This window comes from Muntiacus reevesi, chromosome 16 (genome assembly GCF_963930625.1).
Source record: "Muntiacus reevesi chromosome 16, mMunRee1.1, whole genome shotgun sequence".
NCBI classification, from domain to species: Eukaryota; Metazoa; Chordata; class Mammalia; order Artiodactyla; family Cervidae; genus Muntiacus; species Muntiacus reevesi.
The window spans coordinates 61,865,115-61,881,885 of NC_089264.1; the positions used below are offsets into that span (position 1 = coordinate 61,865,115).

At 40.0% G+C, this 16,771-nt stretch overlaps 1 protein-coding gene across 3 annotated transcripts in view; it reads left to right on the forward strand.

Annotated features, from left to right (window-relative positions):
• ATP10D (ATPase phospholipid transporting 10D (putative)) overlaps window positions 1-16,771 on the forward strand; it is a 122,613-nt gene that overhangs the window by 26,009 nt on the left and 79,833 nt on the right. For all 3 annotated transcript variants that reach the window (XM_065907207.1, XM_065907209.1, XM_065907208.1), the window contains exons 2-3: window positions 7,048-7,374; window positions 9,835-10,029. In XM_065907207.1, the coding sequence (XP_065763279.1) occupies window positions 7,055-7,374; window positions 9,835-10,029 (515 nt within the window). In that variant the 5' untranslated portion in view covers window positions 7,048-7,054. The remainder of the gene's footprint in view (window positions 1-7,047; window positions 7,375-9,834; window positions 10,030-16,771) is intronic.

Here is a 16,771-nt window from a genome sequence, read left to right on the forward strand (position 1 = left end):
CCATGATAGATCAACTGTTTATGGAGTAGGAAAAGCCTTTGAATTATGAATGATGATCTTGAAAGATTCTGAAAATGCTCCACATGAAGTTGCTCGTCAGAGCTTTGGCGGGGAGCGCTCCCTGTCCTTTGGGGAGCGTGAGAGCCTGTCGCTCTGCTCAGCTAGTCGGTTGCCTGGCAGACTCTCAAGCTCAGCGAGAGAACTAAGTTGCTAAGGCTGCGTGACCAGGTAGTTGAGTGAGTTACACATGCTTTAAGAAATGAGACATCGATGAGTAATTTGGTATAGTCGTTACTATCAATACTACACATAACATTCTCAATGAACACTTCCGAAAAAATACTATGGTTGAGAGAACATTTCCCAGATGATCACTACAGTTGTTAGTCTTTACTTAACACTTACATGGTTCCCACACTGCTGCAAGGGCTTTGCATGTGTTAACTCACAGAACCCTCACAAGTCTTTAACTGAGGTTAGGTGGCGAGTGGAGGTGCCAGGAATTGATGTCAGTGTCTGGCTCCTGAGTCCGTGCCCTTGATCACTAATATACACTTATTGATATTACAAATCTAGTAGGAGAGAATGATTTCCTAAAAAAGCCCTTCAGACTTGGAGAAGCAGGCTCCTTCTACTAATAAAGAGAGAATGATGCAGTCAAAGCTGAAAGTGAATTACATCTGTTGCCTTAAACTTTCATCTTTTCCTTTTGTGGAAGGAAGGCCAGGCTGAGCCATGAAAGAGGAAACAGCGTGTTTTTGTTTCTATTTCCCTTCTATTACTTTTCTGTAAACTTCAGTGATCGGCCATTTGTTGATCATCTCACTTTGACCAAGCATTAGTTAGACTCTGTGGGGTCTGGAAAGGACTTAGCTGTGTTCCCTGACTCTGAAAAATGAAGCTACCTGCAGCCCACTGTAGAGATTGCAGTGCCTGAGTCATGCTCAGGATTGTAATGGGAGCAGAGAAGGGATCAATGCACCGAATCTCCTGTGTGGATCCTTCTCCATCTCTCCCTCTATAAGGTAAAGTCAAAAGTCTAGAGGGTGAAGAGAGGTTCATATGGTGAGTTGGTATATGATTGATAAGCCTGCCATAGAGAGGGCAGATTTTCAAAGGTGCAGAGTGTAGATTATACTTGGCAACCTCCTTGATAAGTCACCTGGGTACTTATTAAATTCCACATTTGTGGGCCCCATTCGATAGCCTCTGAATCAGAATCTCCAGGGGAGGGGCCTAGGGGATGCTGATTAACAGGGCCCCCAGGGCATTCTTGTTGGGGGAGCTTGGAAAACACCGCAGGAGTGGAATACAGTTTGTTCACAAACATAGAATGAATTGTAGAGTTAATGGTTGAGGATGAGATCAGATGATATAAGGTCATTTTATGTCTTGCCTGTCTTTTGTGATTGGATCTCTATTTGTATCCTATTGAATGCTGCTTACTTTGCAGGTATCATTAGATATATTGAACAGAGCATTTACTTTGACTTGGACAACTTTAATTTGCAAGCAGTATGTTGAAAGTTTGGACTTCAGCCCAATTTACAGGGTTTGCAACCTTGACTTATGTTGAGAAACAGCCAAGGAGAAGAGTGGGGAAAAGAATGAATCTTGTTAATCTGCTGTGGGCCCCATGCACTTCATGGTGCCGCCTCGTGTTCCTCCGCTAGCTGAGGCTAATAGGCTAATTATGTGGGCCACAGAGCTATTAAGTGATGCAACTGATATTCAAACCTGGGTCTGTAGAGGAGAAATTTGATATGTCAAAAAGTGATGATCAGAGTGTTCATTCATTCAGTCAAAATTGGTGAGCCAGAAAAGGCAGGGTTAGGATGAGGAGCTATGGTAAAAACCTTTGATGTTTGCTACCATGTGAAAATATATGCCCAGTGTTGTGCACTTTTTTCTTTTTAAAAGAAGTTAACTATCAGTATTTTATGTGAATTTCTCTATTTAAAAATTTTAGTCCTATATTCAAAAAGTGTGAGACAATGTGTTTGCCAACACCATGATACAGAATACATCATTAGGTAGAAATTTGCTTAAGGGCTACTGGCTTGTGACTTCTAGATTAAATAATCTCTGAAGTCTAAGCTTTAAATTGTCAAGATTCTTGCTGTGATTTACTGTGATTTGCTGTCCCTTCATGTCTTAAAGAAAAAATTTCCTGAACATTTATGTGAAAGTAATAATGAAGCCTTTTCTAAGTATCTGTATGCTTTTAACTTTGCTGAGGTAGATGGAGAAAGATGAAAAAGCTGCTTCTGGCTTCTTGCTCCTGGGGAAAGCATTGTCCTCTCCTGGGCCTTTAGTCCAGCTACTGTGTTTTGGTTGCCTTCTATCATCAGAGGAGCTGAAAGTGGACCTATCTATGTGATAGATCTGCCATGAAATCTATCTATTCACTCTTCCATGCTTTCAGCCCATGAGGAGCCACGTGCAATCGATGTCTTTCCAAAGCTATAGAGCAGCATATTAATGGACCTTGAAACCAATTAGTGCCAGCTTGACCAGTATGGGTCATCTCATTGCAGCTGGTCATCTCTCTCATATATGCAAATGAGAGAGATTGAGAAAGAGAAAGAGAACAGAGTAGCGTAGAAGATGCTTGCATGGCAAGTAGGAAGGGCAAGAATTGCTTTGTAGTACTTTTATATATGTGTATGTGTATGTATATGTGTATGTGTTGCATAATAGAATGTATTTCCCACTGTCCTAGCAGTTAAATTTTGAAAGCACTGAGCTAGAGTGACTAAGTAGATTCCTTGGTCATTCCCCCTGAATCTAAGATGGTATAAATTCTAAGCTGGAAATTTGAAAGAATTTTCACCACATGTTAATTACCTCCACACTTGTGACTCCATAGACTGTAGCCTACCAGACTCCTCTGTCTTGGGATTCTCCAGGCAAGAACACTGGAGATCAGTTCTTTAATCCAATCATTACTTTTGAGGCAAGAGTGGCCGTGCCGAAGGGAAGGAGGGTCATTACAAGATGGTAGGTCACATGGCCTTAGAGAGTAGGACAGAGACTCCATGACTGAGAGAAGATGCTGAGGAGGGCACTGAGCCAGTCCCAGTTCTCTGTTTACTGAAATTCCTTGAGGATGAAAAGGGGGAAGGGGGAAGATAGTATGAGTAAAAAGAGCACCTAATGCAAGTTTAAGGGCACTGGAGAGGCTCAGAGGAAGGTGGACCTGGGGATACTTTGGCAATGAAACATTTTCCTTTTGTAGAATTGCCTCTTTGGAACTGAGTGAATGGGGAAAGGTGACCTGAAGTTAACACATGTTGTATTTGCTTCATCATTTCTAAGTTTGCATTCTCAAGAAACTCTATTCTGAAATTTAAAAATCTAAGTAGAATTTAGATTGTTGTATGAGATTGTGAGCCCTAGCAGGATGCACACGCCTGTGTCTTAAGAGTTTAATTGTAAACGCAAACTTTTATGGTTTCCAGAAATAACATAAAGTTGTCTTAGTTTCAACCTTCTAAAAATTAAGCTTGTCATAATGGTCACTTGATGGGGTGAAATACATGGAAGGTGTTTAGTGCTTATATAGTATTTTACATTATCTACTGATTCATTGATAAAGCACTATCTTACATCCTTATTCTGGGAACATTTCTGGATATCTTATGAACTACTTTAAGCTCTCCAAGCTCTCATTACTACTTATAAGTTAAGAAGCTAATTTATATGCAGTCGACCCTTGAACAATGCAGGTTGGAACTGCAGGGATCCACTTAAATTAGGATATTTTTCAGTTGTAAATGTTTACAGTATTACCAAATCCTAGCTGGTTGAGTCTGCGGATGCCTGGAAACTGGAAATGCAAGGCCAGGTACGAGTTATATGTGGATTTTCTACAATGAGAAAGGTGGGCACCCAAGCCCTATGTTGTTGATGCATCGCCTGTACTGAAGTGAAAAGTAGGCTTTTCAAATTACTTCAGAGATAGATTGTTAAAACATTATATTAAAAGAGGACTAGTTTGACCAGTCAGTCTACTTTGATTTAGCTCTCTATGGACAGATATTTCAGAGAGCAAACTCCAAAGGACAGCAAACTGATGGGGTAGAACTTTTTTTCTCTTGTTTCTATTCCTAGCATACAGCTGATGAAACTGACTTTTTGGCCATTTTCTCTGATAGTAGATGCTGTATATTATGGGTCCAATATCCAGGCACAAATACACACATTTGGAGGCTATTGTGTTCTTCCCATTAAAGGGGAGTTTCTGCCTCTTACTTGTGTTTATTGTTTTAAGTTTTAAAGATCTGATGAATTGTTGTGAGATTATTTGTGATTCAACTTGTTTTGTATAAGTACAGTGATAGTGATGGTGCATACCTGTAATCCCGTGGATTGCTTAAGGACCAATATAGAGTAAATAGGTGTATTAGCTGAAGGGATTATTAAAAATATTGATTCACTAGAATTACTAGAATAGGACCAAATCTTCCAGTGCTACTACGTATTAATTTATGATTTCAGATCCATGAAAGCTGGATATAATTTTAATATCCTTCAGAGAGAGAGCTCGCTTAGTCATGTCTGACTCTTTGCGACCCCATGGACTGTAGCCCACCATGCTTCTCCATCCATGGGGATTCTCCAGGCAAGAGTACTGGAGTGGGTTGCCATTTCTTTCTCCAGGGGATCTTCCCAACCCAGGGATTGAACCCAGGTCTCCCTCATTGCAGGCAGACACTTTAACCTCTGAGCCACCAGGGAAGCCCTTTAATATCTTTAGGGGGATAATTTCTATATCTGATTAGTTATAATACTTTAGAGAAAATAATAGACATGTTATAAACTTAAAATGAAGCTTAGGAAGGAAGGAAGCTTAAAGAATTTGCCCAAATTACTTCATTACCTTGAAGACTCTTTTGCACTTGGGATTGCATTTCTATATTTACATGCCTACTGCCTCACCTAGGCCCTGAGATTCTGGAAATGAGGATCCAGGTCTCTGTATTTCTAACCTCATGTACTTTCTACCAATAACCTAGTTTTTCTGCAGATGTGGTCACGGACCACCTGAATCCGATTCATCAGGGGAGTTTTATTACCAATACAGATTATCAGGACACACCCACAGATTTACTCAAAATCTACAGAAGTGAACCCATCCTAAAATGATCAAGTAGATGCAATGACACTGATAATGCAAGAATAGGCAGCGAGGCCTCCAGAGCTTGCCCTCCACACTTCTCGCCTACTCAAGTGAGCCTTTACTGGCCATCTGCTAAGTGCCAGCCACTCTGGGTGTGAAGCTAAATGAAGCACGTTAGCAGTTAAAAACATGAGCTGGAAAGATTTGATTTGAATCAACCTTACCTACATGCTGACCACGTAAATTTCAGCATCACTTAACTTCCCCAAACCTATTTCCTCTTTTGTGAAGTAGAAATAATGACTGACATAAGATTTGTATAAATACTAAATAAGTTCAGTCACCCAGTCGTGTCTGACTCTTTGTGACCGCATGGACTACAGCACACCAGGCCTCCCTGTCCATCACCAGCTCCTGGAGCTTGATCAAATTCATGTCCATCGAGTCGCTGATGCCATGCAATCATCTCTTCCTCTGTCGTCCCCTTCTTCTCCTGCCCTCAGTCTTTCCCAGCATCAGGGTCTTTCCCAGTGACGCAGTTCTTCGAATCAGGTGGCCAAAGTATTGGAGTTTCAGCTTCAGCATCAGTCCTTCCAATGGATATTCAGGACGGATTTCCTTTAGGATTGACTATTTTGATCTCCTTAAATACTTTTTGCAAAGTGCTTGGAATAGGGTGTGCTCTTAATGAACTTTAGATTTTTTTTTTCCTTAATGAGCTCATGTTCTAGGAAGGGCTGAATTTCTTCAAAAATAGGGAAAATAAGGGAAGGGATATAAGAGATTTTTGTTTTCTGTCAAACCACCCCAAAACTTGGTGGTGTAACTTTTATTGACTCCCAGTGTGGTGGATTGGCAGTGGGGGTTGAGTTCAGTTGGGACAGCTCGTCTCTGCTCTAGATTGTGTCATCTGGGCACACTCAGGAGGTGTCAGCCTGCTGGCTCTGAGTGGCCTCACCCCTGTGTCGATAGGAGCAAAGGGGGTCATGGGTACTCATCATCATGGGTACTGCCAGCCTGGGCTAGACGCGTGGCAGTGGCCGCAGGGTTCTTGAGAGCAGTGGAAAAGGAGGTTAAGGTTCCGCATGAGCAGGCACTTTGCAGCCTCTGCGTGTGTCGGGTTTGCTAGTGTTTCATTAGTCAAAGCAAGCCACGAGACCAAGCCGGGCTTCGGCAGGTAGAGAAAGACTTCACCCCTCCACGGGTAAAGGGATGTGACTAGAGGGATGGAAAGCGTTTGTGGCTGTTTTTGTAATCTGCACGGGCTTTACTGATTGCTTCCTCTGTATCAGACTTCATGCTAGGTGATTTCTGTGTTATTCCCTTAATCCTCCCAACAGTCTCCTGACATGTGTGACAGTCCCCTTGCAAGGATGAGAAAGTTGATTAGATAAATTGAGACTTGTACACATGAAGCAGAAAGTTTTTGCCTCAACTTATGGAGTGGCCTTTTGGGTGCTGTCTCTTGTTGCTTAGGTGGTCAGCCCACAAGGCAGAAGGTGTATGCTCTATTTCGTTAAGATTTGGTTAAAATGGAGTTTTAGTGACTTGTTTTACTCTCATATTGATACCGTTAGGCTAAATAAGGCTTCTCAGGTGGCTCAGAGGTAAAGCATCCACCTACAGTGTAGGAGACACGGGTTTGATCCCTGGGTTGCAAAGATCCCTTGGAGGAAGAAATGGCAACCTCTCCAGTATTCTTGCCCAGAAAATCCCATGGACAGAGGAGCCTGGCAGGCTACAGTCCATGGGGTTGCAGAAGAGTCAGACACAACTGAGCAAGTAAACAGCAAAACAATAGTAAATAAACTGTTGCGTCATTTGTTTAGTATAGAAAAAATTTAATCTTACTAACATCACTGTTCCTTAAGACTTTCCAGATGTTTATGAGAATTGTTTTAATGGATTTTTCTTTGTTTTGCCAGATCACCTATGCAACCTGGATCTCACCGCATTTTGGACATGACCGAGCCTCTTCAGTGGGCCAGGTATCACTGGCAGCGGCTGATCGGCCGTACGAACACAGATGATGACGAGAGACCATACAGCTATTCCTCTCTGCTTGCCTGCGGCGGCAAGTCCTCCCAGACCCCCAGACTGGCAGGAAAGCATCGGGTCGTTGTTCCCCACCTCCAGCTCTTCAAGGAGGAGTATGAAAAGTTCTCTGGAACCTATGTGAATAACAGAATACGGACAACAAAGTACACGCTGTTGAATTTTGTGCCAAGAAATTTGTTTGAACAATTTCACAGGTACTTTTATTTTTTGGGGAAAAACTTAGAATGTTCTTTGTCATTCTGACTGATATATAAGATTTTTCATTTTCATAGTGTTCTCTGTTACCTAAGCCTAACGCTTGCCACATTATCTTTGATGATTCTGGTAGGGTCCATTGTGGAATGATGACTCCTTACATTCGTGTAACACTTTAGGACTAATAAAATGCTTTCTCGTGACAAGAGAAGATATTGTTATCTTCGTATTACAGATGAGGAAACTTAAGTTTGGCCCTGTAGTTTAACCAGTGTTCTGCCAGAAGTGAATGAGGGGCCATGACCTTCAGTCTGTTCACTCTTGCTTTTGTGTTCTTTCCATTAAAAGAATGCTAATTCTGTATTTAAATCTGTATAGCCTTTTCTTCTTTTTTAAAAGATATTTATTTATTTACTTCTTTGGCTGCTCTGGGTCTTAGTTACAGTACATCGGATCTTAAATCTTCATTGTGGCATAAGGAATCTTTATTTGCAGCATGTGGGGTCTTGTTCCCTGAACAGGGATTGAACCCAGGCACCTTGCATCGGGAGCAGTGAGTCTTATCCACTAGCTCCTAGCTTTTTCTTCGTGATAAAAGGAGGAAATGGAACTCTGAAGCAAATACAGATGTGAGCTGTGAGATTAGGTGAGCAGATATAATTCAGTGTAGTATGTATTTGTTGAAGCCCTTTTGTCAGGTTAAGTATTGAAGGAAATGCAAGCTTACATGAAGCTTCTTTCCTTATGGAGCCTTATATTTAGCAAGAGCAGCGAGATGTGTACACAGTGAAAAGACACAGGGGTGTGATGAGTGGTGTAAGGTACTGCCAGCTAGGATGGGAGCCTCAGAAAGAGAAATACTGCTGTTAGCCAGAGCAATAGAGGGAAAGCGGCATGTGAACTTAATTATGAAGGTTGAGATTTTCAAGGCAGAGATGTCTGTAAAGCACATTTCAGATGGAGGAAGGAATACAAAGAAAAGCAGAATGGCAATGGCATAGAAGATTTGCTGGAGGCCTGGGAAGTAGGCCTCTGTGACTGATACCGTTAGAGGATAATTGAAAGCAGGACAGAACATTTAGGAAGATATATCCTGGATATATCCTGGCAAGCTGTAATAGAGACCTGAACTTAGAACAATGTGGGGATGAAAAAGAGGATAATCTATTACAGATACTATGGATGGATGTACGGAATTAAGTGAAAGGAGTGAAAAGACAATGTGAGCAAATTGAGTTATGATGACCAGGAGGATTAACAGAAAAAGGAAAGACAGGAATAAAAAGAAGGTTGGCTCAAAGGTTATGTTGTTTTTGTAAATGTTGAGTTTGAGATGTTAATGTGAGTATAGAGATTCTAAGCATTTATTGTTATTTTTTTCCAGTATTTATTCATTTCATATATATTCACCCTCATTTTTAATTCTCTGTATATTCCATGCAGTTGTGGAACAGTGGATATGGTTAAAGTACAGATGTGAATTTGTCAAATTAATGGTTTTGACTACTATGGATGTTTCTATCTTGTATGGAGTGTGCAGTTGTGCCCATGATAGGATTAGAACCTGGAACCTGAGTAGTGTTCAGGGCCCAGCCCTATAGATACAGATGCAGTTAACCTGGCCTGCTGCAGTCTGTGGGGTCGCAAAGAGTCGGACACGACTGAGCGACTGAACTGAACTGTATATGCAAATCATCGAAGCCGCAGAAGCGAAAAGGGTTGCAAGTAGCCAAAAATTTCAGCATAAGAGGAATTGGAGGTGAGAAATGAGGAATACGTGTAGATTATTTTGAGAAGTTTGACTGTGGGAAAAATCTGTGATAAAAATTCAAGGGACCATGCAAAATTGAGATTTAGTTTGTTTTAAGGAAAGAGGCTGCTTGCATTTGCCTTAGGGTCCAGTGGGAAATATTTGATTACATAAAAGAGAGAAGCAGTTCCTTAAAATGTAGTTCTCAGTAATGTGAAAGCAGAAACGGAAGCGTTGATCTCAGGGAAAAATAAACCCTCAGGGTTTTCTAATTATTTTGAACCTTGTTTGAATCTGATGTTTGGACAATCAAGTTAACTTCGGAAAGTTAGAGTTGATTTTTTGTTTTTGCAATGCATTAACTTTGAATTTCCTCTTAAGGAAATTTCCCCTTTTTTGAACTTTTTAAATGAAAGTAGTGCTTCTATTGTGCTTTATTATGTTACACAACTCACAATGGTCACACTGCAATATTGGCTATAATATATTTAATAAATGATACCTCACATTTATTAGAGCTTGTCCAACTAGATGTCTGCAGGGATAATAAATTGTTCATTCAGATTTGTTAGATTTCACTAGTTCTGTTTTGTAGCATCCAAAATCAGCAGATAGAAACTTGTGGAAAAACAGCATCAGGTCTTTTGCCTCTTTTGTTCCAGGCTTTGCTTGCCTTGTTAACACCTCCTTGTGTGTGCTTGGGTTTCAGAGTCGCCAATTTATATTTCCTGTTTCTCGTTGTTCTGAACTGGGTGCCTTTGGTAGAAGCCTTCCAAAAGGAAATTACTATGCTGCCTCTGGTGGTTGTCCTTACAATCATTGCAATTAAAGATGGCTTGGAAGATTACCGAAAATACAAAATTGACAAACAGATCAACAACCTAGTAACTAAAGTTTATAGTAGGTAAGTATAACAGGAGCTATGCTGGGGAATATACATGCATCATTTAGAAACATGCAGAATGTTACTCTCCACCCCTTAGATGTGACTAGGACACTTTTGGAGGTGGAATGGTGTTTTTAACTAATATTTATTAAAATCCTAGAGTGCATTTAATTCAGGCCCATAGGGAAACAATAGACACATTAAACCATTGTCAACCCAGATGTTGATAAAGTAAAAGCTTCTACAATTTAGGTATAAGTAGAGCTGAAAGAATTAAACTTCAAACCAAAAGAAGAAAAGCAAGCAGATAGCTTTTAACCCTAGATATTTACAATTTGGGATTAAGAGGGTCGGATATGAAATATATGAATGAATATGAAAAACAAGATGGGATATGAGAGAAGGTGAGTTTCTTGTGGAGGAAAGGAATTGTGAGATACAGAGAAGTGCATTCTTTTTTGTAAACAAAGCAAGAAATCTATAAAACCCTTCCTGTTGCAGCAGCAACTGAGGGCATTCGTAATAGGAGGACTTATAAGGAGCATGCTTGCTCTGTTGGAGACTTGTATTTCAGGTATTTATGAAATAGCCTGTGTAGCCAAGATGAAGTCCATTAAGGTGAGTGTTTAACTGTGCTGTATATTAATGACTGCATTTACAAATTTCAATGCTAGTGTCCAGAGACAACTATTTATAATGCTGTGATGTGTTCCTTGAAGTCATACATATTGTGTGTGGTAGGGAAATGTGGGACAGTTTACAAAATTTGGATTGTACTACATATATTGTTTTCATTCTATTATTTTAGCCTAATTTACATCATAAATATTCCCAATGTCTTTATCCATCAAGAAGGCACTTTTAATAGCTGCATTGTCTATAATAAGACTCTGAGATAATTTAAGCATTTCCCATATTTATATAATTTCGAGAATGTATGTGAGTATTCTTATACAGAAGTATTGAAGATCTATGATTATTTCCCCATTATAATTAGGGATGGAATTAATATATCAAAGAGGAGAATATATTTTTTAATTTATTAAAGTATAGTTATGCTAACTTCTACTGTACAGCAGATTCAGTTATACATATACAGACGTTGTTTTTCATGTTCTTTTCCACTGTGATTTACTATAGTGCTTCCCTTGTAGGTCAGTTGGTAAGTGATTTGTTATAGAATATCAAATATAGTTCCCTGTGCTATACAGTGGGGCCTTGTTATTTATCCATTCTATAAATAACAGTTTGTATCAGCCGATCTCAAACTCCGAATCCTCCTTTCTCCCACCCTCCTCCCCTTGGCAGCCACAAGTTTGTTCTCTGTGTCTGGGAGCCTGTTTCTATTTCACAGATAAATTCATTTGTGTTATATTTTAGATTCCATATATAAGTGATACATCTTTTTCTTTCTGACTTCACAGTGTGATCTCTACCTGCCTCCATGTTGCTGTAAATGGCATTATTTCATTCTTTTTAATGACTTAGTAGTATTCCATTGTGTGCATGTATGTGTGAATATACATATTTTACCTTCTTTATCCATTCATTTGTCAGTAGACGCTTGGGTTGCTTCCATTTCTTGGCTTTTGTAAAGAGTGTTGCTGAGAACATTGGGGTGTGTTGTATCTTTTCAAATTACTATTTTCTGTGGATATATGCCTCAGAGTGGGGTTGCTGGATCATATGGCAGCTCTATATTTGTTTTTTTAAGGAACCTCCATACTGGTTGCATTACTTTATATTCCCATTGACAGTGCAGGAGGGTTCCCTTTTCAAGGAGCAGTATTTTTAAGTCCTTATTCAAGTGGCTTTTGTGAATGCCAGTTACAAATTTATAAGGTTAATTCTCTGAAGTTCCTTTTCATGAGAAATGTATCTACTTCTTAAAAAGTTATCATTAAGGATAGATTTATGAAATTCTCTTTGTGTTTACTGCTTTACAAGGTTTTGGTGTCATTTTTTCACTTGAGAGTTTGGAAGGCTTATGGAGTATTCTGAGGACAATGAGTGTGTTAATTTGGCCTGAGGGTAGTGGCCCAGTTAAAGGGCTGTAATTAGAAATAAAGGGATCCCCGGGGACTTGGTGGTAAAGAATTCACCTGCCAATGCAGGAGATGTGGGTTCGATCCTTGAATCAGGAAGATGCCCCAGAGAAGGAAATGGCAACCCATTCCAGCATTCTTGCCTGGGAAATCCTATGGACAGAGGAGCCTGGCAGGCCACAGTTCTTGGGTTACAAAGCATCAGACACGACTTAGCGACTAAATAACAACAATAAGAAATAAAACAGGAGTTAGAGGTCTGCTATGGAGGGATGTCATGCCCAGGCTACTGCTTACACACTAAATAAAAGAGCTCTCCAGAGAAGTACAATCAACAGGAATAAGATTTTTTTATAAGGAATTGGCTCAAGGGATTGTGGAGGCTAAGAAGTCCCTTTGCAGTTCTTTGCGACCCTGTGGATGGTAGCCTGCAGAGAACTGTCTGTCGTGTAGTTTGGTGTGGATTCCAATCCAGGTCTGTAGGCCTGAGAACCAGGAATGTGCAGCGCAGATCAGTGTACCGGATCAGCCAGGCAGAGAGTGAATTCAGCCTTCCTTCGCCTTTTTGTTCTATTCAAGCCCTCAGCAAGTTGGATGATGCCCACCTATACTGGGAAGGGCCATCTGCTTTACTCCACCAATTCAAATGTTCGTCTCTTCCAGAAACACTCCCAGAGACACCTAGAAATAATATTTAACCAGGTACCTGGGCATCCTTTCGACCAGTGAAGTTGCCTCATAAAATTAACTATCACAGATATTTTCCTTGAGTGGTACAGAATCCATGTTTTGAGCCAAGAAACAGCATAGTAAAAGTTGTGCTTTAAGGAATATTGGTCAATTCGGGTCATAAGAATGGCTTCTTTATGGATCTGCCTCTACTAATCAGTCCAGGGCACCACCAGGAGGACGTCTAAGTGCAGGAAGGAATTCAGAGAATAGATACTGTGAAGAAGGGCCCAGTGGAATTTGGTGAGCTTTTGTGATTTTTTTTCAGTTTTATAGGGTAAAAACACCATTGATAGAAATAGGGAGTGTTAAGTTCATCTGAGGTAGAATGAACTACAAATGATAGCAAGACAGGCATCCCAGAGGAATGTCCAGTGGGCAGATAGGAACATGTGACAGAAGTTCTGGAAGGAAGGAAAGGCTGCAGAGAGAAATTTCAAAGTCATCAGTCCATTTAGAGGTGATTCTGAAGTTAGGAGTTTGACTTAAATCCTCAAGGGAGAACATGTGACAACTTGGCCCCTATTTCAGCCTTTGGAGAAACTTCACAGGCTCTGTTTGACAAGTGGTACTCTCCTGAGATCCCAAAGCATGTGGCATATTTCTTGGGTTGACTTCAGTGCTCTGATAGAACCAACTTTCATAAGACAGTAATTCCTAATCTGTCAAACTTACAAAATAACCTTCTGTTATATTTTAGCTTCCAAGTCAGAATAAAAGATATCTCAGTTTAAAAGTCTAGTTTTATAATGAACAGAAGTATATTCTGAACAAATTTAAGGCTCACGTGACTGAGTTCAACCAGATGACATTTTTTTGTTGTTGTTGTTTTGGGAGAAAAATAACTTAAAGCCTTGTCCTGATAATAGAGCTGTCTTTCATTTTATATGAGCAAATGATTAGGGGAGGCTTCTCTGAAGAAGTGATACTTAAACTGATACATGGAGAAATCTGAATTTTGTTTGTTATTAAAATTCTTCAGTGGCTTTCCCAAAATTTGTTTTAAAGGCTTATTGAAGCAAAGTAACTTTTTCCCTCTTTTATAAGATGCTGTGTTTGCTGTGTGTGTGTGCATTATTGCTCAGTCCTGTCTCACTCTTTGTGACCCTGTGGACTGTGTAGGCCGCCAGGCTCCTCTGTCCATGGGATTCTCCAGGCAAGAATACTGGAGTGGGTTGCCATTCCCTTCTCCAGGGGATCTTCCCGACCCACGGATTGAACCCCAGTCTCTCTCATTGCAGGCAGATTCTTTACCATCTGAGTCACCAGGGAAATCCCAAAGATGCTGTGAACTGTACTTAAATAAGAAAATATTCTCTTTTTTCTTACACATTCTAAGGGGAACCGGAAAAAAATGATGTGTTGTATAGAAAAATAAAAAAATAGTAATAAGGCCATGATTTTTAAAGTCATAGAGCACTTTACTGAAACAGTGCTATGAATCGTTCAATGACGTTTAAATGCTTTCATATGCCAGAGACAGAGAGATGAAATGTTGGTACAATCCCTGCCTTTAAAACATAAGCTATAGGAAGTAGAATTTTACAGTAATTATCTGATGAACAAAATCCATATTTCGACCAATTTTAAGATTACTCAGTGTCAAATTTAGCAAATGGAAAGAATGTTTCTTATATATTTTTAAATACAAATTTTTGTACATAAATTCTAATTTTTAGTGTGAGTCTAGAGTTGATACTGTATATTTGCTTTAGTTCTGATTCTCATACCGAGTAGTGTGTGTGTAGTCTTGGGAAAATTATGTAAATTAGCTAAATTTCTTTGATTATGAATAAAACAGCATCAATCAGTGAGCATAGCACCTACCCCTTTCTAAGTGCTGAGGGAGTGTGCTCGGTCACTCGGCTGTGTCCGACTCTTTGTGACCGCATGGGCTGTAGCCCGCAGGCCCCTCTGTCCACGGGATTCTCCAGGCAGGAATACTGGAGTGGGCTGCCATTTCCCTCTCCAGGATATCTTCCCAACCCAGGAATTGAATCGGCATCTTCCATGTCTCTGCATTGCAGGCGGGGTCTTTACCCACTGAGCCGTCTGGGATGTGGGAGTTTAAAAACACTAGCTGATGTTAATATTTTAACATCTCATACATCCATAGTATTTTCATTATTCTTGAAATGAAGCTAAATATCAGGGCCTTCTAAAGTATTAACCTTATTTATGTGTGACATTTTCCAAAGTAGTTCTTGAAATTCACTTTCTAATACATAGTTAGTCCGTGTTCTATTCGGTGGTCATTGGTAAGTTGTTATAACTGGGAGTAAAGTCCAGTATTTGAGAGGTGGACTCTGGAGCTACCTGCCTTGTTTTAAATCCCAGAAATATTAGAAACTGTGTGACCTTGAACTAGTTACTTAACATGTCTAAGCCAGTTCTTCTCATTTCTAAGAGGTGGGGACTGGGGCATAGTGCATTTCTTAGTACCAACAATATAACATTCATATAAAAATTAAATGATTTAGGAATTGATAAAGCCTCCAATAAATCTGAGCTGCTCTGTGCCAGTGATATTCATTATTATAAATTGTTTTTAGTGTTTTTTTCAGAGAAGTACTAATGAACGTCAAAAAGAAAAATTCATTCATAATCCCATGCTTTCTTTAGATTTGTTAAAGTAGGAAGTAGCAGTCCACATTTTCCACCTTTTCTCTTCTCTACAGACAACTCCCACCAGTGGAATTACTATTAATAATCTAATGTGTTCTTCCCAGTTTTCTCCAGTGCTTATGTATTGACATGAAAGCTGGGTGACATTGAACAAAATGGGTCGAGAAGCAAAATGGGTAGCCTTCCGCAGCGATCAGCGCAAAGAAATAGAGGAAAACAATAGAATGGGAAACTCTACAGATCTCTTCAAGAAAATTAGAGATACAAAGGGAGCATTTCATGCAGAGATGGACACAATAAAGGACAGAAATTGTATGAACCTAGCAGAAGCAGAGGATACTAAGAAGAGGTGGCAAGAATACACAGAAGAACTGTACAAAAAAGATCTTCATGACCCAGATAATCATGATGGTGTGATCATCAACCTAGAGCCAGACATCCTGGAATGCAAAGTCAAGTGGGCCTTAGGAAGCATCACTATGAACAAAGCTAGTGGAGGTGATGGAATTCCAGTTGAGCTATTTCAAATCCTAAAAGATGATTCTCTGAAAGTGCAACACTCAATATGCCAGCAAATTTGGAAAACTGAGCAGTGGCCACAGGACTGGAAAAGGTCAGTTTTCATTCCAGTCCCAAAGTAAGGCAATGCCAAACAATGCTCAGTCTCCTGCACAGTTGCACGCATCTCACACGCTAGTAATGCTCAAAATTGTCCAAGCCAGGCTTCAGCAATACGTGAACCATGAACTTCCAGATGTTCAAGCTGGATTTAGAAAAGGCAGAGGAACCAGAGACCATATTGCCAACATCCATTGGATCATTGAAAAAGCAAGAGAGTTCCACAAGAACATCTACTTTTGGTTTATTGACTATGCCAAAGCCTTTGACTGTGTGGATCACAATAAACTGTGGAAAATTCTGAAAGAGATGGGACTACCAGACCACCTGACCTGCCTCTTGAGAAACCTGTATGCAGGTCAGGAAGCAACAGATAGAACTGGAAATGGATCAACAGACTGGTTCCAAATCAGGAAAGGAGTACATCAAGCCTGTATATTGTTACCCTGCTTATTTAACTTTTATGCAGAGTACATCATGAGAAATGCTGGGCTGGATGAAGCACAAGCTGGAATCAAGATTGTTGGGAGAAATATCAATAACCTCAGATATGCAGATGACACCACCCTTATGGCAGAAAGCAAAGAAGAACTAAAGAGCCTCTTGATGAAAGTGAAAGAGGAGAGTGAAAAAGTTGGCTTAAAACTCAACATTCTGAAAACTAAGATCATGGCAGCCGGTCCCATCACTTCATGCAAATAGATGGGGAAACAGTGATAGACTTTATTTTTGGGGGCTCCAAA